Here is a 27,827-nt window from a genome sequence, read left to right as displayed (position 1 = left end):
GGTGTCGTGTATTATCTGTAACGTTAAGGATTGCTCTCACTGACGTCAGTGGCCATCACATCGAGGTAATCAAAGAGAGGTAGGGATCCTTTCACTCCCCTCTCTTTTTCTCATTATTTATTTCTTATGCTCTTTATTCTCTTCTTCCTCCACCTTTAGCTTTAGCTTCCGATTTGTCTTTTTGAACCCAACCGAAGATCCATAACATCAGGCATTTTTGATCTTACTTTCTTCAAATTTTTTATTGTGGATTAAAATATTTAATAGAGATTTACAATTGCTCAGCATTCAGTTATATCATACTTATGTTCAAATGAAATCTCTAATATATTATTGTTTAAACAGATACTTTTTATCCACTAAAAATCGCTATGTGAATGTATTCGACAACATAATATTGTCGCTTCATGGTATTTCAATACTATTTTTTTGTTTTGTTTTGTTGTTTTTCTCTTTTTTATTTGATTACAACATAAAAACCGACATGCATATCCATTTTGTTATTCCTGGAGGAAGAAAATATTAGAAAATGTATGCAACAATTCCTTTTTGTATTGTTCAATTGTTAAAATGTAAAAACACTTAAAAAAATAAAAATTGATAGCTGCAGGTGCTGGAACGGTCAGTGCCCCTGCATATCGGCCTGCTATCTTACAGATAGCATGCCAATATAGACAGGGGTGCTTCATACAGCGCACACCGCCAGAGTCATACATGGGGGAGAAGCAGTATCAGTGTGCTGATACGGCTTCTTCCCCATATCGGAGGATCATACACCTACCCCTGGGGTGCCACAAGGCTGTTGCAGGGGAGCCTGAGGTTGGTGGTCCAGGACCAAATCAAATTATTTATGGTCAAAATTATAGGCAAAACCAGAGCTGCCAATCAGAAAACATTTGCACAAACAGAAGCACACCTGTACACCACCACATAACTGACCCTAAGGATGACCGGAAGGCACAATCTAGTTCATTTGGTATTGTTATTCAGCTTTATCAATAAAGAAAGTTTACCCTAAGGGTGAATGCTGATACTTTAGGGCGCTGTGATTCAAGAAAGTTTGGCTGCCACTGCGTTATTGTAATCCAGGTTTCATTTAGGATATTTGGAATCCAATGGTGAAACTGTTATGTCTCAACCATATGGTATAGGGTGGACCATTTCCTTTACTCACTTAAATAAACCGTATATAAGAGAGAATGTGCATCCAATAATAATGGTCAGTGGAAGGATAATCTACCACTTCTTACCTTGTGTGGAGCAAGTGTGGGACGGCAGGCAGAGTAGCTGGATACCCATGCAGATGTTGCTGGTGGTTGCTGATCATCTACATTATAACACCACCACTGGCACCACTCTCCCAGTCTATCACTGACATGTAGGAAGAGCCGCCAGCACCATCACTATGAAAAGTAAGCACATAAAGGATGCGCTCAAGTTCATTTAAATTATGTAAAAGGTTTGAGGCTCATTTATATTTAGATGTAAGTCCATATTATGACACGCCTCTCAGGCGGAGCAGTACACACCCACTTTCACACCGCGCACATAGGTGTTGCATTCACAAGTGTCCCCAAAATGTAGGACAGTCACCCAATGTTAGCTCCGGACCTGGTTGAGATATTGAAAATGTGTCCTAGAAACTGATAAATATTGGAAAAAGAGCTAACTACAAAACCAGCAACCAGAAGGTCAAGGATGTGTGATGAAATTCTTTGAGTAAAGAGAACTCATCACAAAGCAACACTGCAATTTGTATAATTATTATTAATGTTTCTACTTCTAAGTAATCCTCCCTTCTCAAATTTCAATGGGGATAGTCTAGCTTTGAGCTCTCATATTTATATGGAAAAACTGTCATACAATGGGATATACCAGACAATCAGTTCTAAAACATAATATCTCGCCACTGTGAACCAGTTATCAGGAAAACTCACTACTATAAACTGCACTCATTTCCCAGTAATCAGTCACTCAGTCTCCCAGTCACTGCCATTTCTAGCGGCAGGCGAGCTGTGCAATCGCACGGGCCACCCGCCGCGGCACTTTGTGGCTCCAATCTGCTCACCCTCTTCCATAGTACACCGCTCGGTGTGCAGAGTTTTGCGGAATGACGTGGTTACGTTGTGTCATTCCGTGGAACTCCGACCCCCCCGAGCGAGAAGAGGGAGGAGTGGGAGCCTGATATCAGTGAGGAATGTACACCCCCTTGGCAACAAGCATGGATCCCAGCGCATGAAACCCCTAGCAACGAGCATGACACCCAGCGCATGAAACCCCTGGCAACGAACATAAAACCCAGCGCATGAAACCCCTGGTAACGAGCAGGTGACTTAAAAGTAATTAGAAGCTTTACTGTAGGGCATAATGTATCATGGGCATTACGGTGTACGGCGTAATATGGTCCAGGGGGCATTATATGGTGCAAGGGGCATTAATGTGTGAGGCTTAATATGGTGGAATGTTTATGTTTTTTTCCTGTGGTGGCCGAGGTCTGTTGTTGCAGGGTCAAAAACTGGGGTGTAAGGTAACATAGTAACATAGTTAATGAGGTTGAAAAGAGGCAAAATGCCCATCGGGTTCAACCTGTATTCTGTATTAAGCCGAGTTCATTATAATGTCCCTGCTGAAGTAATGTTTTATGTCTAATTTACAACTATAAATCATGTTCCTCCCAGATTATCAATGTCAATATTTTAAATGCTAGAACCTTGGATATCTTTTTCAGTCAGAAATGTATCCAATCCGTTTTTAAATGCATTTACAGAGTCCACCATTACCACCTTCTCTGGCAGGGAATTCCAAATCCTTATTGCCCTAACAGTGAAGTACCCTTTCCTACATTGCGTACGGAATTTTCTCTCCTGCAGCCTCAGCGAGTGCCCACGTGTCCTATACAGAGTTCTTTTAATAAACAAATCCTCTGATAACTCTTTGTAATGTCCATTTACATATTTGAAGATATTAATAATGTCTCCTCTTAGATGCCTCTTTTTCAGTGTATACATATTCAACCTAGTAAGCCTTTCCTCATAATCCAGTCCCTCTAGCCCTTTAATCAATTTAGTAGCTCACCTTTGAACCCTTTCGAGTTCACTGATATCTTTTTTCATACAGTGGTGCCCAAAACTGAGCACAATATTCCAGGTACGGATGTACCAATGATTTGTACAGCGGCAGGATTACATCCTCGTCCCTTGTCTCAATTCCCTGTTTTATGCATGCTAGCACCTTACTTGCCTTCTTTACTGCGCTTTGACATTGTATACTGTTATTAAGCCTATTATCAATGAGTACCCCCAAATTATTATTATTATTATTATTATTATTATTATCATTTATTTATATGGCGCCACAAGGGTTCCGCAGCGCCCAATTACAGAGTACATATGCACATAATCAAAACAGTGACTTACAGTTGAAATCAATTTTGGACAAGTACAGGGTAACTAAGCATAACTACACCAGTAAATGACAGAGATAAGTTCCAGGTGGCCCAAAAACTGTGATTTGGGCAGTTGAGAATTATTAAAGAAGAAAAGGGTGAGCACATGAGGGAAGAGGGCCCTACTCGTGAGAGCTTACATTCTAGGGGTAGGGGTAGACAGACAGGGGTGACACAGATGGGGTACATAGAGAGCATGGAACAGGGGGTTAGGATGAGATTTGGCTGGGTTTGGTAAAGAAATGGGTCTTGAGAGCCCGTTTGAAGTTTTGTAGAGAGGTGGAGAGTCTGAGGGGGAGAGGTAAAGAATTCCAAAGGAAGGGAGCAGCACGTGAAAAATCTTGGAGATAGGAGTGGGAGGAAGTAATCAGGAGACAGGAGAGGCGGCGTGCATTAGCAGAGCGAAGAGGACGGGTGGGAGAGTAAAGGGAGATAAGGTCAGAGATGTAAATGGGAGAGGATTGGGTGAGAGCTTTGTAAGTGAGAGTGAGAAATTTGAATTGGATTCTGAAGGGGAAGGGAAGCCAGTGAAGGGCTAGTAGGAGAGGGGAGGTGGATGTAGTGCATTTGGTGAGGAAGATGAGCCGAGCAGCAGCATTGAGGATAGACTGGAGTGGAGAGAGGTAATTGTCAGGGAGGCCAGTTAGGAGGAGATTACAGTAGTCCAGTCTGGAAATAATCAGTGAGTGAATAATGATCTTAGTGGCATCCTGGGTGAGAAAAGGTCTGATCCTGGAAATGTTTTTGAGATGAAAATGACAGGTTTGTGAGAGGTGCTGAATGTGTGGTTTGAAGGAGAGGGAGGAGTCAAGGATTACACCAAGACAGCGTACTTGGGGGCTAGAGGAGATAGTCGTGCCATCAATGGATAATGAGATTGTGGGAGGTGAGGTTGTGCGGGAGGGTGGGAAGATGATCAGCTCAGTCTTAGACATGTTGAGTTTAAGAAAGCGCTGGGACATCCAGGAAGAGATAGCAGAAAGACAGTTAGAGGCACGAGTGAGGAGAGCCGTGGAGAGATCAGGGGAGGAGAGGTAGATTTGAGTGTCATCAGCATAGAGGTGATACTGGAAATTAAAAGAACTAATGAGTTCACCTAAAGAGGACGTATAGAGAGAGAAAAGGAGAGGCCCAAGAACAGAACCTTGGGGGACACCAACAGTTAGTGGAAGTGGGGGCGAGGTAGCATCATGAGAGGAGACAGAGAAGGAACGATCGGAGAGGTAGGAGGACAGCCAGGAGAGGGCAGTATCACGTAGACCAAGAGAGTGAAGGATTTGCAGAAGAAGAGGGTGGTCCACAGTGTCAAAAGCAGCAGAGAGGTCAAGAAGAATAAGCAGAGAGTAGTGGCCCTTAGATTTGGCGGCATGGAGGTCATTGCAGACTTTTGTGAGGGCAGTTTCAGTGGAGTGGAGAGAGCGGAAACCAGACTGGTATGGGTCAAGCAGTGAGTGAGAGGAAAGAAAGGCAGTAAGGCGATTATAGACAATATGCTCAAGAAGTTTGGAGGCAAAGGGGAGGAGAGAGATCGGTCGATAGTTGGAGAGAGTGTTAGGATCAAGGGTAGGTTTTTTAAGAATAGGGGAGACAAGAGCATGCTTGAAGGCAGAGGGGACAGTGCCTGATGAGAGGGAGAGATTGAGAAGGTGGGCAAGATGGGAACAGGCAGAAGGGGAGAGGTAGCGAAGGAGGTGGGAGGGGATAGGGTCGAGTGGGGAGGTTGTGGGGGGGGGAGGAGTGTATGAGGGCCATGACTTCCTCACCAGATACTAGGGAGAAAGATGTCAGAGTTGGTAAGAGGGTAGGGGAGGGTTGGCAAAAGATGGGTGGTGGCTGGTTGCTGGACTGGTGGGATGTGATGTCCTGACGTATGGAGTCAATCTTGGATGTGAAGTAAGTGGCAAAGTCAAGAGCAGACAATGAGGAAGGGAGAGGAGGTGGTGGTGGGCAGAGGAGGGAGTTAACAGTGGCAAAGAGGCGCCGGGGGTTGGAAGAGTGGGTAGAGATGAGGATTTTGAAGTATGATTGTTTAGCAAGGGAAATGGCAGCACTGAAGGATGAGAGCATGAATTTGAAATGGAGGAAGTCTGCTTGAGAGCGTGATTTCCTCCAGTGTCGCTCGGCAGTACGTGAGCATTTTTGTAGATATCTGGTGCATTTGGTGTGCCAGGGTTGAGGTGTTGATCTGCGAGGGTGAATAGTGGTTGGCGGAGCAACAGAGTCAAGGGCTGAAGTAAGAGATGCATTGTATAGAGATGTGGCTTGTTCAGGGCATGTGAGAGAGAGAAGAGGAGAGAGAAGCGAGTCAAACAGGGAGGATAGGGATGAGGTGTCAATAGCCTCAATATTACGCTTAGTGATGGTAGCCTTAGGAGGGAGAGATGGGGGAGCAGAGATAGATAAATTGAATGAGAGCAAGTGGTGGTCAGAGAGGGGAAAAGGGGAATTGGAGAAATCAGAAATAACACAGCGGTGAGTGAAAACCAGATCCAGTGAGCTCCCGTTCACATGGGAGGGTGAGGTGGTCCACTGGGAGAGACCAAGTGAAGATGTGAGGTTAAGGAGTTTAGAGGCAGGTGGTTTTGTGGGGTTATCGATAGGGATGTTGAAATCACCTAGGATAATGGTGGGAATGTCAGAAGAGAGGAAGTGAGGTAGCCAGGAAGCAAAGTTGTCGAGGAATTTAGAGGAAATGCCAGGTGAAATATTTTTCCAATACTGTTACCCCTAGATTTTCCCCATTTAATGTGTAAGATGCAAGTTTGTTTTTAGTCCTGAAATGCATAACTTTGCATTTTTCTATATTGAACCTCATTCTCCATTTAGACGCCTAGATTTCAAGTTTAGATAAGTCATTCTGTAGGGACTCCACATCTATTTCTGAATTAATTACCCTACACAGTTTAGTATAATCTGCAAAGATTGACACTGTGCTTTCCAGGCCTATTTCTAGGTAATTGATAAATATGTTGAACAGTAGTGGCCCAAGTACGGACCCCTGTGGTATTCCGCTGACTACTGGTGCCCAGCTGGAGGACCATCCCATTGACCACTACTCACTGTAGCCTGTTATCCAGCCAGTTACTTATCCATGTACAAATAGTTTTACCTAGGCCAAGCTCCTTTAACTTGATGATCAGTCTCCTGTGAGGCACTGTATTGAAGGCTTTTGCAAAATTTAAATAGGCCACATCCACTGCTTTTCCCTGGTCAAGATTGTCGCTCACTTCCTCATAGAAGCCAACTAAGCTAGTTTGACATGATCTGTCCCTCACAAACCCATGCTGGTCCTTGCTAATAATCTTAGTGGTCTACAGATACTCCTGTATGCTATCCCTTAAAATTCCTTCCAATATTTTCCCCACTGTAGATGTCAAACTAACCGGTCTGTAGTTACCAGGATGATTTTTAGGTAGTTTTTTCCTGTGAGGCCACAACCATCTTAGTGAGGCCACGTCCATTTTAGCAAGGACACGCCCCCTCACTGAAACGTGCATGCAAAAGGCGCACGTGAAATAGGCTTTTTAATGTCTATGGGAGTGGGCATTTTTGTTAATCATCACACTGGGAGCCAAATTGTCTAGAAAAAGCCCTGCCCCCAGTCATCTGTCAGTCAGTCTCCCAGTCATCTGTCACTCTCTGTCTCCCAGCCATCTGTCACTCTCAGTCTCCCAGTCGTCTGTCACTGTCTCCCAGTCATCTGTCAGTCAGTCTCCCAGTCATCTGTCAGTCTCTCAGTCATCTGTCACTCTCAGTCTCCCAGCCGTCTGTCACTCTCAGTCTCCCAGCCGTCTGTCACTCTCAGTCTCCCAGCCGTCTGTCACTCTCAGTCTCCCAGTCATCTGTCAGTCAGTCTCCCAGTCATCTGTCACTCTCAGTCTCCCAGCCATCTGTCACTCAGTCTCCCAGTCATCTGCCACTCAGTCTCCCAGTCATCTGCCACTCAGTCTCCCAGTCATCTGTCACTCTCAGTCTCCCAGCCATCTATCACCCAGGTCTAAGGTGCAGATTTATCTAAATCATCCAACACAGTAGTCTCACTAATCAAACCACTACCGTCTTCTGATTCTGAGGAGTAATAGGGACCCCCAATTCTGTACACCTCTGACGGGAGTGGTATGACTTGCCGGGGCCAGGATCCTGACCGCCGGAGTGCCGGCAGCGGGGCGAGCGCAAATGAGCTCTTTGTGGGCTCACTGAGCTCGCCACGCTGCAGGGAATGGTGGCGCATGCTATATATTCTCCCTCCAGGGGGGTCGTGGACCCCCAAGAGGGAGAATAGGTGTCGGTATGCCGGCTGTCGGGATTCCGGTGCCGGTATACTGTGCGCCGGGATCCCAATAGCCGGCATATTGAATACCACCCCCTCTGACAGTCACTAGCCCCTCTAGCAATGACAGGGTTAATCTTTTCTAGTCTCACTAATATGGGCTAGAGTCACCAACCAAAATGTCTCCGCTGAACAGGCTTTATGTATTGTTTACAGCAAGGACACAACATAATTGATGTCAAAATTTATTATACCAAAATTAGTACATTGCAGGGTTACAAAAATGCTGTTACAATATGTTGCATAATACAGTTTAAAATAAAAAGGAGAAAACTCACAGAACATAGAACACTTAGGATTGTATGTCCTTATGACTGGGGAGAAATAGGTCCAGTCTCTGTGTGATTTATCCCCAGAGATCTGATTATTGATCTCATGAAATGTCTTTATAGCACAGGCTTCCCTATAGCACAGTGAGTCCCCTCGATGTCACTGAGGGAAGTGTAGTCATAGCCAATGAAGCAAACACATCATTTGTTCCAAAGTAATTCATATTTTGTTTACATTAATTCACCTGAACTCTGCAGAATCTTAATAACCTAATATTCTTGAAGGAGAGGCCATTCATTTATCGTCACGCAGATATGAGATACCCCTATAACATGACCCTTAGGTGGCTGAAAAGTAATTTCCTTACTATTACTTGATTTATAATGTAGGCTGCACTATAATGATTGTAATAACAATACTAGTTGCCAGCCCGTCAAAATTACGAAACAACATAACGGTAATGTCAGCGCCGTGGCTGTTCACGCCACAACTGAAGCAACACCGCCGGGTAGCATTTAGTAGCTGTCGGCGTGCAAAGCAGTTGAATTCCCTCCAGAGAGGTGAGGAGCAGAGTTAGCCTTTTATTATATAGGATAAGAACTGCGTTTGTTATATGAATCTAGTTGTGTTTTATATTTAATGATAGGTATGTGTTTCATGTTCAGGGCATCAGAATGTTTTTATGTTGGGGAAGGCCAATATATTTTGTCACCCCTAGATCGATGAAGGTCGCCCTTAGCTGGAGTAATCCGCCACACTACCTACCTAATGCAGGGGTTAAATAGTAGTAATTCAGGAATCTCAAAAGCAGGAGCTATGTAGTGGCAGCCTGGAGCATACAAGGTGTGCTGGTCATAGTAGTGAATCCGGTACAGAATGGACCATCAGGATGTAAAGTCACTGTGAGAGCAGTAGGGTGCTTGGCCACCTAAGCAGTGGTGGTGTATATGGTATATATGGCGGTGGTGGTGTATATGGTATACATGGCGGTGGTGGTGTATATGGTATATATAGCGGTGGTGGTGTATATGGTATATATAGCAGTGGTGGTGTATATGGTATATATAGCAGTGGGGGTGTATATGGCATATATAGCGGTGGTGGTGTATATGGCATATATAGCGGTGGTAGTGTATATGGTATATATAACGGTGGTGGTGTATATGGTGTATATATAGCGGTGGTGGTGTATATGGTATAGAGTATATAGCGGTGGTGGTGTATATGGTATGTATAGCAGTGGTGGTGTATATGGTATATATAGCGGTGGTGTTGTATATTGTATATATAGCTGTGGTGGTGTATATGGTATATATAGCGGTGGTGGTGTATGTGGTATATATAGCGGTGGTGGTGTATGTGGTATATATAGCGGTGGTGGTGTATGTGGTATATATAGTGGTGGTGTATATAGTATATATAGCGGTGGTGTATGTGGTATATATAGCCATGGTGGTGTATATGGTATATATAGCGGTGGTGGTGTATGTGGTAAGAATAGCGGTGATGGTGTATATGGTATATATAGCGGTGGTGGTTTATATGATATATATGGCGGTATTGGTGTATATGGTATATATAGCGGTGGTGGTGTATATGATATAGATAACGGTGGTGGTGTATATGGTATATATAGAGGTGGTGGTGTATATGGTATATATAGCGGTGGTGGTGTATATGGTATATATAGTGGTGGTGGTGTATATGGTATATATAGCAGTGGTGGTGTATATGGTATATATAGCAGTGGTGGTGTATATGGTATATATAGTGGTGGTGGTGTATGTGGTATATATGGCGGTGGTGGTGTATATGGTATATATAGCAGTGGTGGTGTATGTGGTATATATAGCCATGGTGGTGTATATGGTATATATAGCAGTGGCGGTGTATATGATATAAATGGCGGTGGTGGTCTATATGGTATATATAGCGGTGGTGGTTCATATGGTATATATAGCGGTGGTGGTGTATATGGTATATATAGTGGTGGTGGTATAAATTAATGATTGCCCAATTGTTTCAGGCTTTCTGTACAGAGGATGCAGTGGGCTCCATGTGGCACTGTAAGGATAAATCCCTTTCTTGTGTAATGCACAGAGATCACCTGGTGTATCACTGATGCAGGTACAGTAGCGTAGTCTCACTGCATTAGTAGAACCACTGTAGGTTGTAAGATGCCATGGTGCTGAATCTACCACTCCACCCCCATGAGACACTGACTGCGGGATCTCAGATTTTTATTGCCCTTGTAGTGAGATTTAATGCCCTGACTTTTAGCGCAACTTCGTGTAGATCGGCCATCACCAGCACGCGAATCAGCTGTTCAGTAATAGTGGCGGGGCTAACATCGGCCAGTCTGTCCATTTTCCAGAGGTTCAGCATGTGCAGGATTTTCTCAGGCAACTGAAGAGATCTGGAACAGACATTGTACATTATTATGAATCCTGACTGTCATATACGCTTCCAGATAGGGCTGCCACATTTTCTGACATAAATTGCTGTTTCTATCACTATGTCTAATGACAAATGTGCATTGTTTATATCAGTGTAACAGGGCTCTACATTGGAGAACACATGATGGAGATAAAGAGCGCTATTCAAATGATACATCACGCCCAATCTCTTTTCTAAAGTGATCCCCGTTATCGCGCATATTATGGCCATATTGATCAGGTTTAGCTGTGTAAAGGGTTAGGGCACCTAGCTACCCCGGGTGTAGCAAGCTGAAATGATGATACCACGCCCGTCAGCAGAAACAGAACGTGTGTGGAAGGAGGCGGAAAGAATTAAATACCGCCCATGGGACTATTTACTAAGCCTTGGAGTGAGATAAAGTACCAGACAATCCTCTCCTGCCATGTTACAGGCTGTGTTTGAAAAATGGCAGCTAGGAGCTGATTGGTTAGTACTTTATCTATGCCTACTTTATCTCTCCAAGGTTTAGTACATAGACCCAGTGGCGTAACTTGAGACTTGGAGGCCCCTGGCAAACTTTCAAGGTAGCCTCCTATAAAAATGATTGAGGTTATTTTTTTACACCACTATGAAAACATTTTAAGATGTGTTCGTTCCTCTCACTTATAAGAGGGACATATCAAAATTATTCATTGATCACGGATCCTCCAGATCCATAGATGTTATATGATGGAGAATGAGTCTGGCAGTTGCGCCAAATGTAATAGACTTATCGCAAGCTTCTTCCATAATTTATGGGAATGCCCTAAAATCTGTAATGTTGGGGATAAGGTGGTGGAACTATATTAGCCAAATTTTCTCACTTCCACCTCCAAAAAATCCTTTGGTGATTTAAGGTGCTAATTTTGAGGGTTGGCAACTGGGCACAACAAAAGGATGATTATTCCCTTATTAATTATTATTACAGGAGCTAAGAAATTGATTTTAAGGCACCTGCATATCCACTTCCACACCTATGCAAGGTGAGCTGAAAACTTTCTTGTTACACTTATTGTACCTTGATAGGCAGGTAGAAATTCCTCTAATCGAAAAAAAGGGGTTGACACATTTTATAAAAATGGGGTTTGTATGTTACATTTTTTGGGCCTGCAAAAACAAGCCCAGATACTAAAAATGTTCGAATCAACTACATGGTATTTGTACCATCAACTGTCTTGAGGGTGAGAAATGGAGGTCAGTTGTGGAGACCTTTGGCCTTTTAAATTCTTTCTTTTTTCTTCTTCTTTGGACCAGTATTTTTGCCCCTTTTGTTTTCTTTATTTTTGTTAAACAAAAAAAGATATAACACCTTTGATGTCTTTATATATATTTTGCTTTGTCTTCTGATAGGGGAATCTGGAAGACAGTATCATTTTGGATTTTCTTTTGTTTACCTGTTCTTTCCTACGACTTTGATGTCTTTATCTCTAAGCTGAAGTTTCTTGCAGAAAAATGTGAAATCTTCTGTAAGGACATTGCATGAGACTAGTTTGAAAATCTTCTGCATAATTCTCTCTAAAATAAATGAAACACAGCAATGAAAAAGTGTTTTTGTTCACCTGAAGTTCATATATGTTCCACTAGATGGCAGTGTTAAAACCGACAACAATGATGACTTACTGGCCGAAATCATTGAGTTCAGGGACTGACAGTGATTAAATTATTCCCTTACCACCCAATCATTTTACATACCTTCCCGAATGTTATTAGCCTGTAAATAGCATCCAATAGGATAAAGCTGTTTCTCTTCACACACAAGGCGAGGAGGTTCTATCATAGGATTATCATCAAGATTAATCTCTTTCAGTTTCTTGAGACGGTGGATGTCATTAGGCAATGACGTCAGCTTGTTACCTAGAAAAAATAATAATAATATATATATATATATATATATATATAAATAAGGCAGCATCTGTTAGTATTTGCAAAAAGAGGCCTTTTACTTATACTCATAGAGATCTACAACACATTGCTCTGACAATGGTAAATAATATTTTGTGCTGTATTTTAATGTCATATGGTACAAACAGAAGCCAAACTGAACTTTCTATAGACAGAAGTCACTACTGTGAATGCATATTCTGCACATAGTAGCCTACACAAAGAAATTATATCAGACAAAGGGCTTCCACTGCCAAAAATACCAAAACCACCAGGAAGTCCAGTAATTTCAGCAATTAGTTCCCTTGATCTACCATTTAACAATAAGTTCCTGCAACCATGTGTGACAGAGTTTAATTTATTCTAATGCGACTTGATGTCTTTTTTAAGTCTCCCATCATTACCATCTTCCAGCGTATTAAGAACCACATGTCTATCACAATTGACCGGGAGCTTTTGGCTGTGCAAGACTTGCTATTAAATAATATCAACTACTCTGGTCCTACAGTGAAATTACTGGTGGATCCATTATAAACAGCATTAACTAAAATGGTTTTGACTTATACGATCTTCAAATTATGGGGACAGCAATGGGTACTACCATGGTGCCAGTATATGCCCTGGACATATTGTCTTCAAACTATAGGGACAGCAATGGGTGCTACTATGGTACCAGATTATGTTAGCAGCTTTATGCACTTCTTTGAGCTTCAACATGAATTCCAATGAGCATATTTGCTTTTACCATTGTTATATCAATGATATCTTCATGATTTGGACTGGAATGTTGGCTTTTTTTACTTTATTGTAAACAACATCAATATACCAAATTGTCACTTTAAATTGACTTGTTACATAGTCTTCATAAGGTCCATTTTAAGACTATGAATCTGCATTAGTGATCCACATATAGTTACTTTTCTGTAATTTAAAGTGTTCTGTTAGCTAAAAGTTTTCAGCCTACTAGCTTCAAGACAAGCAACATCTAAGTTCCTTTGGATAAGATTAAATTCTTATGACTGTGCAAGTGGCTATATTCAAAAGATGGGTGACAGATTTATTTCACAGGACTATGATTGGTCTCTCGTTGAGTGAGCAATGAGGGATGCTATATCTATTCCCCAAAACGTATTATTGACTCAGCAGTACAGACCTAAGAAAAGGGCCAAATTCTTTCCAGTTGTGATAAGAAACAATCACAAGTCCACATGGGTAACCAAATCTGTGAGAGCATTACATCCTATAGTTTAGGCTTATTAAAGATTTTTAAAACATTAAGCTAATGTAGTAATGTTTTATGAGCTACCAGTAGGGCCAGAACCTCAACACTATTAATACATCCCATACGGGACACCTAGGAAGGAACCTTGAACATTTCCATCTAAGGGGTCTATTCATGACCTTGAACCTTTCCATCTAAGAGGTCTATTCATGAAGCAGTGAAAAATGTGGAGAAGTGAACCAGTAGAGAAGTTACCCATGGCAACCAATCAGCATTGAAGTAACATTTATAATTTGCATACTATACAATTGTACGGAGCAACTGATTGATTGCCATGGGAAACTTCTCCACAGGCTCACTTCTCCACTCTTCTCACTGCTTCATGAATAGACCCCTACATTATTAAAGACTAACAAGCTGTGCTGCTTTAACTGCATCAGTTGCATGACCTGTCAGTCTATAACCACAGTGGGATTTGTTACTCTCTCTAAATATGAATATATATTCAGGATTAAGTATTCTCTATTACACCTAAGTGCCTCTAATATCTACATCTTGATAAAGCCCCACAATTTGTTTAAAGCTGTGAAAACAGAAAGAGCAATTGAAATTCTCTCATTTTCTTTAGACTATTAAATCCTGTACATTGAATCTATTATTAGACGTGGCTTGCTGGTCTGATTAATTTATATTTATTCCCCATATTGGGCCTTATTTTCTTTTTCATTGTACTACAGTATCTCCATTTACATAATATCATGTTTGCATTTGCATCCAGGTTTTGTATGACTCAGCTACAATTGTAAATGGTTTTCTCTTTTATTTTTTACCTAGCTACTTACTATTGTGATATAGAGATAGAGTGCTGTGAGGTAGTATATGGAGGGTGTGTATATAAAGGAACAGCAGTTATGTTATACATATTGGCATTGGTGGTGTTTGTATAGTGACAGGGATGGTAGTTTGGACTGTGAGTCAGTGAAGCTAGTACTGTGTAAGATTGTTATGTTACCAAGAATACAGATATAACATCTCTAATGAAGATACGTCTACGTGCAATCTTTCTTGAAATAAATATAATTAATAATATAATTTTCTCTATGATGTGTTCAATCAGGCAGAGGCGATCGCTGGGCTGAGATGCACCAGCGCATGCGCAGTTCAGACCTTATCGCCCGCTGTGCGAAAACGCACAGCGGCGATCAGGTCTGAATTAGCCCCTATGTTTGTAACTGGCTGGAAGCAAATTATATGAGTTGTGTCTAGGACGGGATCCAGTCTCTAGGTTGACAGTAACTAGGTCGATACTATCTAGGTCGACCACTATTGGTCGACAGTAACTAGGTCGACAGGGTTTCTAGGTCGACAGGGTCTCTAGGTCGACATATCCTAGGTCAAAAGGGTCAAAAGGTCGACATGAGTTTTTCACGATTTTTTTTCTTTCTTTTTTTAACCTTTTCATACTTAACGATCCACGTGGACTATGATTGGAATGGTAATCTGTGGCACCTTGCCCAAAGCATGGCGAGTGAACACGGTGCACTAATTGGGGTTCCCGATCACTCTACGAAGAAAACGACACCAAAAAAACATAAAACACTCATGTCGACATTTTGACATGTCGACCTAGATACCCTGTTGACCTACTTACTGTCGACCAATAGTGGTCGACCTAGACACTGTCGACCTAGTTACTATCTACCTTCCATACCACACCCGTCTAGGACAGTGGTTCCCAAACTTAGTCCTCAAGGAGCACTAATGGTCCAGGTTTTAAGTATATCCATGCTTGGCCAGAGGTGATTTAATTAGAACCTCAGTCAATATGATTTAAGCATCTGTGCTGAGCCATGGATACACTTAGACTACTAGTACAAGTTGAGGACCGAGTTTGGGAACCAATTACATTGTCTGCAAAATAGATAGTGAAACATACATCTAACAGAGATTTTTTTAGAGTATATTTATTTGAGTAAACTGGAAACTACCTGCATGAGATTAATTATAACTAAAAATGGTCATTAGTGTATTTGTTTCGCTATTAGCCCTTGTTTCATAGTAGCACATACCATTCAGAAGCACGTTCCGGAGACCGTCCATGGCAGTAATTGATGCAGGAAGACAGGAAAGTTTATTGTTACAAGCTCTGATTTCCACCAGGTTGTTCATTCGTACGATGCTGTTTGGGATGGATTTCAAAGCATTGTCTGATATGTCCAGATTCCTGAGATTGCTCAGTTTACACAAGTCGTCTGGGAGAGCTGTAATCTGAATATAAACAAGTAACATTTATATTAAAGCCATGATTAGTTTTCTTTTTGATCATCTCGAAGACTGCTGGATCTGTCCCTTTCATTGCCCTACAATGTAGTTGACACATAGGATGGAAGAGATAGTTTAAACTGTGAAAATAGGGAAGGCTATGATGACCTTGTGGGTTAAATTCTTATTGGGAGTCAGATTCTTGCTATAATATTTAAGAATTTACTAGATAAATTATAAGTAGAATCTAATTGGCTAAGCTGGCCAGTCCTCCCTAGAAAGTTTGATAAATCTCCTCCTTACTGTCACAGACAGGGCTCATAAATATTTTACACATTACTTTTCCAGACTTTCCTATACAGGAGTGGCCTGGATACACTAGACTTTAAAAGACCACTATTTAGTTGTACAGCAAACCTAATACACTGTGCTACCCTCTTTATTCTCTCTGGCTAACTATACAATAACAAGCTACCTCAATTACGAATTATCCAATACTGTCATTTCTATATGGGACTATGAGAATCAATTGCATGCCTTAGCCCCTCCCCCAATGCCATTAATACTGATTTGGTATAACTACATTCCAACCGGATAAACAGCTTTCTAAACTACATCACCCTCTTACAGACTTTTCCTGCCTTTCACATATACAAATTCTCTACCAAATAATTTTTCCATTATGTGAAGCTCAGGCAACGCATTGGGCGGTATTCAATTCTTTTCACCCCTTCTACACTCATTCTGTTTCTGCTGACGGGTGTGGTATAATAATTTCAGCTCGCTACCTCCAGGGTAGTGAGGGCGCCAAACCCTTTACGCAGCTAAATCTGATTACTATGGGCGTGATATTCACGATAACGGGGATCACTTTAGAACAGAGTTTGGACGTGATATATAATTTGAATACCACCCCTTGTGTTCACAGAAATCTCATTTGATTTGCCCTTATCACATTTGCCCCTGACCCCCGTGATCTAGCTGTTTTATCAACTGCAAAATAATTGATACATAAATATAATAGGGCAGGATAGGGTATCACGGTACAGAGTGCTACATATTGGCACGTGATAGTAGGGCAGGATGTAGCATCACTGTGCAGAGTATGGTCTGGGTCTTGATTACAGAGCAAGATATGCTATCGCAGTACAGAGTGGTATACAGTGGGGGCTAATAATATAGGCCAGTATATGGTACAATACAAGCTGTATGTGATGGCACATAACACAATGTAGCAACATATGGTATCAGAGTGAATATTTGACAGTTTACCTTCATTCCATTCTCATTTTTGATGAGCAGCGTTTCCAGTGCTGGAACATAACACACTTCACTTGGAAAAACTGTAAAGTTATTGTTGGACAGGTTTAGATGCTTCAGCGTTTGGAGATGAGAAATCTGGTCCGGTACAGATGTGATCTTATTTTCTGACAGGTTCAGTCTCTGCAGACTTTTCAAAGTGCACAGTTCAGATGGAAAATATGTAAACTTATTGCAATGGAGGAAAAGATCACACAGAGATTCCATATCTGACACATTTGGTGGGACCCCGCTAAGCTCATTCCTACTGAGGTCTAAGTAGGTGAGCTTGTGAAGTGAGCAGACATTGGCAGAGAAACCTTGCAGCTTATTTCCCCTCATCTCCAGATGCTTCAGCTCTCTGATGTAACTGATCGCCTCTGATATTTCAAGGATTTCATTGTGGTTGAGGTTTAAATGTAACAGGGCAGTCATTGACGACAAAGCCTGTGGGACTTCTGACAACCTATTGCCACTCAGGTCTAGTTTGGTTATCTGTAGACAGTTTTTCAATTCAATCGGAACGTAGAGCAAATGATTCTCTGCACAGGTAACCACCGACAGATCCTTCAGATAAGCCAGTTGCTCTGGTAATACCTCCAACGCATTTTGGTCAATATGTAACTCCTTCAAGTTCCGTAGCTTGTGTATGTTTGCAGGCATTGCACACATCTGATTACCGCTCATAATCAATGTCTCTATACTTTGACAGTGGCAGAGCTTTTCGGTGATGAATGGAAAAAAATTATTAGCCACAGAAAGAACTTTAAGTTGTTGAAAGCACTCAATCCTGTCCGATAATGCAGTTAATTGGTTATTATCCACCATGAGTTCTTCTAAATTGGTTAAGTTGTATAGCTGTACTGGTAAAAACTTCAGCAGGTTGTTGCTCAGCGACAGTTCTCGTAGGTTCTTCAGGTCCCCAATTTCTTTTGGCAAACTTTTTATCTGGTTTCCACACAGACAAAGTTTCACCAGTTGGGGGAGCTTGAAGAGGGATTTGGGTAATGTAGACATCTGGTTGCAGTCTAGGTTTAATACATGCAGGTTTGTAAGGTTGGCCACTGACTTGGGCAAGGATGTCAGACGGTTCCCGCTCAACCCCAAGATCTGCAAGTTTATGAGTCCTCCTAGGCACGAGGGCAATTGTGTAAGGCTATTATGGTTAACAAAAAGCTGCCTGATGTATCGAACGCGCAAAATGTCATCAGGGAGACAAGCTATGCGGTTGTGGCTTACATTTAAAGCCTGTAGTTGAGACAGCAGGCCAATTTCCGGAGGTAGACATTTCAACATGTTCCCTTCAATGGACAATATTTCCAGGTTGAGGAGAAGACCCACGTTATGTGGTAGCTGCTCTATCCCATTGTTGTTGAGCTGTAGACACTTTAAGTCCGTGTGATCAAAGACATCTGCTGGTATTCTTGTCAGCTCCTTGGAATTCAGATTAATAATTGTGACGTCCTCGGATAACATCGTCATTAAATGACTTATTGTCGCCTTCTTTAAAATCTGTAGAGTACACAAAGTTTGTTAAGGTTTCGTGTCAACACAATATACCTAAATCACACTTCTAAAGTACAAACACAAAGAACTCCAACTGAATATTTTTGTTCCCCCCACTGTCTCTCCTTCCCACAGGAGTAGGAGAAAGGCTACTGTGGTCCACCAGATGTTTAAAGACAAGTAAGTCAAAGAAAAAACAAAGGAAACTTAAAACATTGTTGATAGAGCGGTTTTGGTACAGGCGGTGGATGGTTAGATGGTACTGGTAATCAGATGTCTCTTGCAGCTAATGCTCAGATTTCAGGTGAGGGTAAACGCTTTTTTTCATCTCTGCAAGGCTTTGGGTGTTGGTCTGGCTGAATTACAGTACAAGCACATTTATCTTTTGGAAATCAAATTTTGTATCCACATTGAGCACAGGAGCAGACCTGTAACTGGAAGGGGTGCAGAGGGAGTAAAAAAAAAAATCCCCACACCATTGCCGATTTCGCTGTCATCCATGGTGGAGAACCATCGGACCTGCACCATTAATGACAAACCATAGATGGTTGTTAACCATCCCTAGATTCCAGATAGAGGGCCTTATTCAGGTCGCATCGCGATACCGCAATTTGCCCTAGAAAACGCTGATGCACACGCGCAGGTCCCAGCCTGCTCTCGCGCCTGCCCAATGCAATTGGATCACATTGGCTGCGAACACCTCTGCCTGATTGACAGGCAGAGGCGTTCGCGGGGCGGCGGAGCGACATTGCGGGGCGGCCCCATTTTTGTGGCGGCTGCATGATATCACATGCAGCCGCTCCGGTGGAAAAAATAGCGGCAGACCGTCTGCCTTCGCAACCAGGCTGCAAAGGCAGTGGGTCGTCCACAGTTGCTGCAACGGCATTTAAATTGCGGTCGCAGACACTGGGCGGTACAGTCAGCAGGCTGGGCGGCCCTCAGCATGCTAAAGAGAGGATTGCAGGTTCCGCTTATTAGCAGAATCTGCAATCCAACCTGAATAACCCCCACAATCAGGTCAGATCCTCAAGACTCTTGGACAAGTCTCTATGGGGTACATTTACTAAGCAGTGATAAGAGTGGAGAAGTGAGCCAGTGGAGAAATTTCCCCATCAACCAATCAGCAGCTCTGTATCATTTTATAGTATGCAAATTATAGATGTTACTTCAGTGCTGATTGGTTGCCATGGGCAACTTCTCCACTGGCTCACTTCTCCGCTCTTATCACTGCTTAGTAAATGTACCCCTTTGTCACCCTCTTATCCCAAGCACTGTAAGTGGAGGGCCTGATTCAAACGTGGACTCAGATGCAAGCGGACGATGTTTTCATGCATCTAAGTCGCACTGCACGTGCATCCCGAGCGTTACTCCGCAGAACAAATTTTGAAGCAGAGAGAAGCAATTTCAGTGGACAATCCCGGATGGTAACAGGGGAGTGGCTAGCCAGACGTGGGTGTGTCGCTGGTTCTTCTGCAGTCTGATTTTAGATGCCATGTTCAGACTGACTTTATGGTGGTCATTCCGAGTTGTTCGTTTGCTAGTAGTTTTTAGCAGCCGTGCAAACGCTATGCCGCCTCCCACTGGGAGTGTACTTTAGCTCAGCAGAAGTGCAAACAAAAGGATCGCAGAGCGGCGGCAAAGTTTTTTTGTGCAGTTTAATAGTAGCTCAATACCTACTCAGCGCTTGCGATGACTTCAGACTGTTCAGTTCCTGTTTTGACGTCACAAACACGCCCTGCGTTTTTTTGAACACTCCCTGAAAACGGTCAGTTGATACCCAGAAATGCCCATTTCATGTCAATCACTCTGCGGCCAGCAGTGCGACTGAAAAGCTTCGCTAGGCCATGTGTGAAACTACATCGTTCATTGTAATAGTACGTCGCGCATGCGCATTGCGCCGCATACGCATGCGCAGAAGTGCCTTTTTTTGCCTCATCGCTGCACAGTGAACAAATGCAGCTAGCGATCAACTCGGAATGACAATCTATGTGTCTTCACAGGGTTGGTGCAATGTTCTATGGCGGGACTGATGTGCATCCGATGGTGCGACTTCTTACACACAGCCGCAGCTTAGGGCCGCAGCTGGTGGGCGTCTCTGTACAAATTCCATCGGCTGCGGCATAAAGGTTTACTCAGCTGCGCCTTTATTAGTGCCCCCCTCTATATCATGCCCAGAATGACATAGAAACATTCGGAAAGGTCAGTATGACACGAGGCTAGTATCATTAGTGACTGGAATTCCTCTGGATGGTTCCCTAACTGCTTCACTCTAGATTCTCTAGAAGAAAAACCTGATGCACAAGTTTAATGTCTCCATTGTTCTGGTTATAGTCTGCCCCCTGCTGGGAAATTGAGGTTTTCTTTTATTTATTTAATTCTATTGATGCAATTTATTTTTTCATTGGGAATTAAAGGACACAGTGACATCATAAAAGGAGTGTGCATTTACATTTCATATGCTATTATATTGTTTAGTCTATATGATATGTTTTAATACTGTAGTCATCACTGTATATTGCTAAAGGGGCTCATTTTACAGTTAGACACATTAATGCTATGGACATAATGCACGTAGGAATAGATTCAAGTAAAATTAATTGCATACAGTGAATTGGACACGTCACAAGGTTAAAAAAAGTAGCATTTCTGCTAGGTGTAAATAAGGGGGTAACAAATTTGTAGACTTACACCCAAACATAGTGGAGTATGATGTGGCTTGATAGTGTTAGTGATAAAAGCTAAATGCACATTACCCTAATTGTATACAAAACAATTATATAACCAACATACACAAAAGAAAATGTTTGGACACTGGGCCTAATTCAGACTTGATTGTAGCAGCAAATATGTTAGCAGTTGGGCAAAACCATGTGCACTGCAGGGGGGGAAACCATGTGCACTGCAGGGGGGGGGGGGGGGCAGATGTAACATTTGCAGAGAGAGTTATGGTGTGTACACACTGAGATTTTTTCTTACAATATTGTCTATATAGTCAAAACCGTAAGAAAAGTTAGTGCAGATTGCAAGGTGAAAGTCACCTTGCGATCCCGATTCGATGCCGATGCGCAGTCCCGCACGGTCGGCTTCGCAAGCCTAGATAGACTGTGCAGGCAAGGGAATTTTGACTATCTCTATAGAAGAGATAGTCAAAATTGACACTTAGCCAAAATCGCACATAGTCAGTATCGCAAGCACATAATGAGTGTGCTTGCGATACTGACTATGTGCTGACCTAGCCCCTGTCGCATAGGGAGAATCGGGCATAGCCCGAATCTCACCGTGTGTATGGGCCATTAGATTTGGGTGGGGTGTGTCAATCTGAAATCTAAATTGCAGTGTAAAAATAAAGCAGCCAGTATTTACCCTTACCAGAAACAAAATAACCCACCCAAATCTAACTCTCTCTCTGCAAATGTTATATCTGCCCCCCCCCCCCCCCTGCAGTGCACATGGTTTTGCCCATTAGAGAAAGATTTTGGTTTCGCGATCCTTGCTGAGTTAGGCCCGGTATCAAAAAATTATAACATTTCCAAAGCAAGCTGCCGTTAAATACAAATTGAAATAAAATTATATACGGTACAAGCGTCAATTGTTTATCCTTTTAAACATTTTTTTTATTGAAGCAAATGTATTTGACAGTTTTCAGAAATCAGGATTAAGTCACTAATCATGACAATACAACATATAGTTCAAATAAGCTGAGACATCATATTAGACAGATTGACAAGTTTTTATATGAACAGTTTACAAAAGTATATGTTAATCACAGCCTGAGTTATTAATGCATTGCTCCAAACACTTTTTTCCCCCCAAATTTCCCAACCAAAATGGGGACAGCATGAGCTACAGCCGTAGCCCATGGTCACAGAATAAACTGTAAGTTTTTATTTAAATTTTTATTTAAGCTACCTACTGTATGTGGTATGAACTGTATTCCATTGAGGGCTAAATAAAAATAACCGGAAAACAGGACTGAAGTTGTTATTGAACAGGAAAAATATCTCCTCTGTGAAACAACATTGTTAAGAAGGCCCTACTAAACATACAAAAAGAAAAAGAAAAACCCAATATATATATATATATATATATATATATATATATTTTTTTTTTTTTCCCCCTTCTCTTTTTAACTGAAGTTACAACAAAAGAAAAAAGACATCCCATCTATAAAGTGGCTATATCCAGGGAGGCCTTCTGACGCAATCTAAAGTGCAAATGAGAGATATAAAATCAAATGATACATCCCTACACACCCAGATGGATGTTATGATAACTATCTGATATGGCCTAATGGGTCAGAGTAGCAGGATGTGGTAGATATATAAACATAAGCACCTATTTACTATTCTACAATGAAAAGAAAAGAAAAAAAGAAAAAAAGAAATAAATAAATAAATAAACAAATCTTAAAATAACCTGGGACTTGAAGATTGAGGTATAATATAAATCCCTCTAGAGAATTGGTAAGGTTATAAGAAATGTTCACAACAAAAATGGTAACAAAGCAATCACATAGCAAAAGCAGTGTTGGTATCACAAAGTTATGGTTAGCAGGGAGAGAGCAATAGAACATGGGTCATTAACCATCTCTTCATGTAATTGCTGATAAAGCGAATTTTTTATCTTATAACATTCACTATATACTGGTAAGAGACTCAGTACGCAATGGGCGTACGGGGTACCGTAAGGGTACGCACTTAGCATAGCAGACGCTAGCCCGTGGTCGAGACGCACGAGCAGCACGTTTGCTCACGGCTTACGCTGGGTATCGAGCATGCTATAGGCGGTCCGAGTACCGTAATGCTACGCTACTAGCGTAGCGGACGCTGTGCCCACAAGAGGAACACGAGCGGCGCAGACGCTCACAGGATGACACACAGTAAACCTTGTATGCAACACAATGCAACGCTGATTAACCTCCGTTATGTAAAAGCCGCTTGAGCGATTGAGACACTCCGATTACCCTTAGCAATGTAATGATAAACACACAATACCTTGTAAGGTTCCAAAACCTTTATCTAGATGATTTTAGTATGTAAAAGGGGAAAACAGTTACAGCTTATACACTACAGCACTAACATAAAACACCTACACAGAATAACGGTAAATATACAATATACAACAGCGTAACAATAACACAGAGAGAGAGAGAGAGAGAGAGAGAGAGAGAGAGAGTATGGCAAATACAAACAGAGAATAAGTTGGTTACAGAGAAAAACTTACACACTGGGGAATGATCGCTGCGCAGTCCTGGTACCAGCTCTCAAGTTAGTCAGTGATGAAAACCTTTTGTGGAGAGTAGACTGAGCTGGCCCAGACTGGCTGCCTTATATACACTACATACAGTACACTACAAAGGGGCCTACAATCTCATTGTTCATTGGACACAGGAATCTGTCTTCACATCATAACAAAAGGTCATAGGTTGATTCGAACAGGTGGGCTGTGACTATTTCATACTGCTCAGGTGGGAGGGAATCTCAGGATTCCCGCCGCATGGATAATGAACTGCAAATACAGTAAATGTCCATAAACTTCTTATAAACATAACTATTCGCAGGAGCGATTAATCTCTTTCAAACCAATACCGGAATGTTTCTAATATACTCTACCGTTGTATACTAAACACAACTGCTCAAAACCTGTCTAACCCTTCGTATCATATAAAGAGGGATCTCTCTGTCCATGAACCAGTTACACTAAACAAACTCACTGATATTATTAAGGGGACCATAACCTATAAAATACACTATTTGGATAAATTATGTAACGATCGAGTCGCCCGCCAGATGCACACAAACTCTACCGTAAATGCACATACCACGCGCCTGAGCGCACGACCGTGGAGGCGCCATCACGCAACTGCGAATATGCGCACGCACGGGAGAGAATGTGCACGTGCAGCGGGCAAGCGCATGGCGTTAGTACAAGGCATGAGAATAATGATATTTTTCGACTTTGACATTGCCCCTAATGGACTTAAGTAGAAGGGTAAAGTAAGTATAGTGAGGGGTGAAAAACAATAGCACAGGAATAGGTACCATGATGCAGGTATGTGTGGTTAATCTAAAGCTGTAAATGACAAAGTCAGAAGTAAAGGTGCCAATTAGTGACGATCTGTGCAGAGCCTGAACTGATAGCAGCTTCCGATCCTGTTGCATAGCCTGTATTGAGTGAATAGCACGCACCATTGTGTCCCCTTGTCCCGAGACAGCGATACCGTCCATCCAAGTGTTAGGGTATGAGTCACTCTGAGTATAGAGGAGGCTAGACGTGGGGGGATTAATCCCTGCCAGGTGCTATGGACAGCAAATAGTGGGATCAGGCATCACTACAGGTGGAGAAATTTCAGTTGTGGACGCATCTGCAGACCAAAATGCAGGAACCTTTAAATCCACCACGGCGTCTATTCGAGATAGCAGACGATTGATTCGGTTATCCAAATATGATAGTAGGAGATCACTCAGTCCCTCAGTTAAACGATCCAGCGCTTCAGTAGACATATTCAGTGAATAGGGGTTGCTCTTGGTGACTGGAGAGAGATGTAGGGGAGGCACCTCAGCTCTGCCCAGCAGCAAACTGAAATGATGACCCAGCAGAGAGATCTAATACCTCCAATGTAACGCGGAGTTGCAGCTGCAGACAAAAAGATTTCTCCTTTGAAAGCAGGCTCCAGCGACTTGCAAGCCTTGGAAGAGGAATAGATGAGTGGGAAAGACTTGCACGTTCTCCCCGATAATCGCGCCCATAAAATGGCGGGCGGTCATACGCGCCTGATACCTTGCAGGCTGGATTCCGGTGCGATAAGAGCGGCTCCAGACCCAGGACCCATACAGTAAGTGGCAGTAGGGTGTTAGAAAGTCTGTACGTGGCTGGGTAAAAGCAATCCCAGGGTAAAGCTGCAGTTTGGAAGCAGTTTTTTAGCAGCCGAGTCCAGAGCCCATATAAAATGCGGCCACACGTGGTGCCCCGCCCACCAGAAGTCTGTTTATCCTTTTAAAAATAAATGGGAAGCTTCAGCTCTTGCAGTAGTCCACATGTAAATGTCAAGCTCTGCATATGTCAAGTGGCCAGGACTTCATATCATATCCGCAATGCCAAAGGATTAAGTACTATCACCTGGAGTCAATGGGGGTAATTCTGAGTTGATCGCAGCAGGAACTTTATTAGCAGTTGGGCAAAACCATGTGCACTGCGGGGGTGGGGGGGGGGGGGAGATATAACATTTTCAGAGAGAGTTAGATTTGGGTGGGTTATTTTGTTTCTGTGCAAGGTAAATACTGGCTGCTTTATTTTTACGCTGCAATTTAGATTGCAGATTGAACACACCACACCCAAATCTAACTCTCTCTGAACATGTTATAACTGCCTCCCCTGCAGTGCAGATGGTTTTGCCCAACTGCTAACAAAGTTCCTGCTGCGATCAATTCAGAATTACCCCCAATATGCATTAACACAGTCATCAGAAGCATCAATTATACACATAAAACAAAATATGGATATTTGTGTACATATTTTGGAGCGTATGTAGAGTACGTAAATGCATATATTTCACAAATAGAATGTCCAGCTCTAGGCTAGACACTATGGGGGATATTCAAATGTTTGAAAAGTCAGTTGGGTGTCTGTTTCCCCTCCCCTGTCTATTAGATAGGAAAAAAACAGACACCCAACTGACTTTTCAAACATTTGAATTCCTCCCTATATGTCTATGGATGACCTCATACTGCCTTTACAAAATGGCCACCAGGATTTGACTGTGATTTGGTACCCATAGTTCCTGTATAAGGAATCTGACCATTACCAATCCCTATGTAGGGGGTAGAGAGGAGAGCTCTGGGTCGTGAATGTTTACCTGCATCTGGCATACCTTGAGACTGTTAGGCGGACTTCTCCTGTACCCCCCCCCCTTCTTTCTCCTGTGATTGGCACTGTACCTATCGCTCTGAATATATACTGGGCACTAGATATAGATATAGTTGCCCGCATGTAATATGGCACTGGACTTATGGCTCTGCATATAGACTGGGCACTAGATATAGTTGCCCGCATGTAATATGGCACTGGACCTGCCTCTCTGCATATAAACCAGGCACTAGATATAGTTGCCTGCATGTCATATGGCACTGTACCTACCTCTCTGCATATAGACCGGGCACTAGATATAGCTGACACCCATAAACGCCCTCTTTCTGTCAATCTCCTTGCGATTGTCTGTGCGTATGTAATCGCCGCTAGAAGCATTGCACAGCAATGATGCTGTTTGTACCCGTACGACGCGCGTGCGCATTGCGGTGCCTACGCATGCACAGTTTTGACATTTTTTTTACCTGATCGCTGCGCTGCGAAAATCGGCAGCGTGTGATCAACTCGGAATGACCCCTTATGTCTCTTTGATTTTTGCATCACAGGTTAAAACTGACATTGGTTTGTCTAAAAAAAAAAAAAACAGTCACCAACATGAACATAAATGTAAACCTTTCTTGTGTTATAAGTTATAGCATACAGTGACGTATAACACAGAGACACCAGCAGGAGAGGATCCCAACACATACAATTACTATGGATGAGTGGGTGGACATGCTACTTACGGTTGCTGTTTCGGTGAAGCGGGTACTAGAAGGGACAGCGTTGGGAGTAGACAGGAATCCCCCATTAATAACTGGAACATACAGTGGTGATAGGTGAGTATAGAGAGCGAGGAGACATTACTAAGCACAGGCTCTAAGCAGTGTGCCCTCTTCTCATTGTAGTGTGTCAGCAGTGATTAGACACAAGCAGAAGTCTCACTATGGTGACCTGTACATAAACACTCACAGGCAGAGTGAGATGTGGGGACGCAGCTAGAATGGATGTGGTCAGCAGGTATTTGCTTTTAGAATAACAAGACTGATAAGTTGCATTGTATACAGATTAGTGCATAGGTCCGGTAGCTGATCCGTTATCCATCAGTCCTGAAGTCGCCTCCCTTGGTATGCCAGTAAAACACACTTACGCTAAGCCTTTCCCTAGCAACACTTTCGGAATTCAAAATATTCAGAACATTCTATCTTTTATTCCTGCTGGATTTCTAGGAAGTGATTTGTATACAAATACTGACACTGTGGCACAGTATAAGCTTTTCAATAGTTAAGAATTTATTTCAATGTTAACGT

At 42.4% G+C, this 27,827-nt stretch overlaps 1 protein-coding gene across 1 annotated transcript; it reads right to left on the bottom strand.

Moving 5' to 3' along the window:
• Positions 1-7,990: 7,990 nt before the first annotated feature.
• Positions 7,991-27,435, bottom strand: LRRD1 (leucine rich repeats and death domain containing 1). Its single transcript, XM_063921421.1, has 6 exons — positions 27,264-27,435; positions 17,140-18,678; positions 15,675-15,873; positions 12,195-12,356; positions 11,897-12,017; positions 7,991-10,461 (listed from the first exon to the last, which is right to left on the bottom strand). Exons 2-6 carry the CDS (start codon positions 18,646-18,648, stop codon positions 10,278-10,280), a joined length of 2,175 nt encoding a protein of 724 aa, XP_063777491.1. The 5' UTR covers positions 18,649-18,678; positions 27,264-27,435; the 3' UTR covers positions 7,991-10,277.
• Between the last annotated feature and the right edge of the window lie 392 nt (positions 27,436-27,827).

The sequence above is a fragment of the Pseudophryne corroboree genome, chromosome 5 (genome assembly GCF_028390025.1).
Source record: "Pseudophryne corroboree isolate aPseCor3 chromosome 5, aPseCor3.hap2, whole genome shotgun sequence".
Taxonomy (NCBI): Eukaryota; Metazoa; Chordata; class Amphibia; order Anura; family Myobatrachidae; genus Pseudophryne; species Pseudophryne corroboree.
Note: the sequence above shows the minus strand (reverse complement) of the source record. Positions and strands in the feature narration are given on the sequence as shown.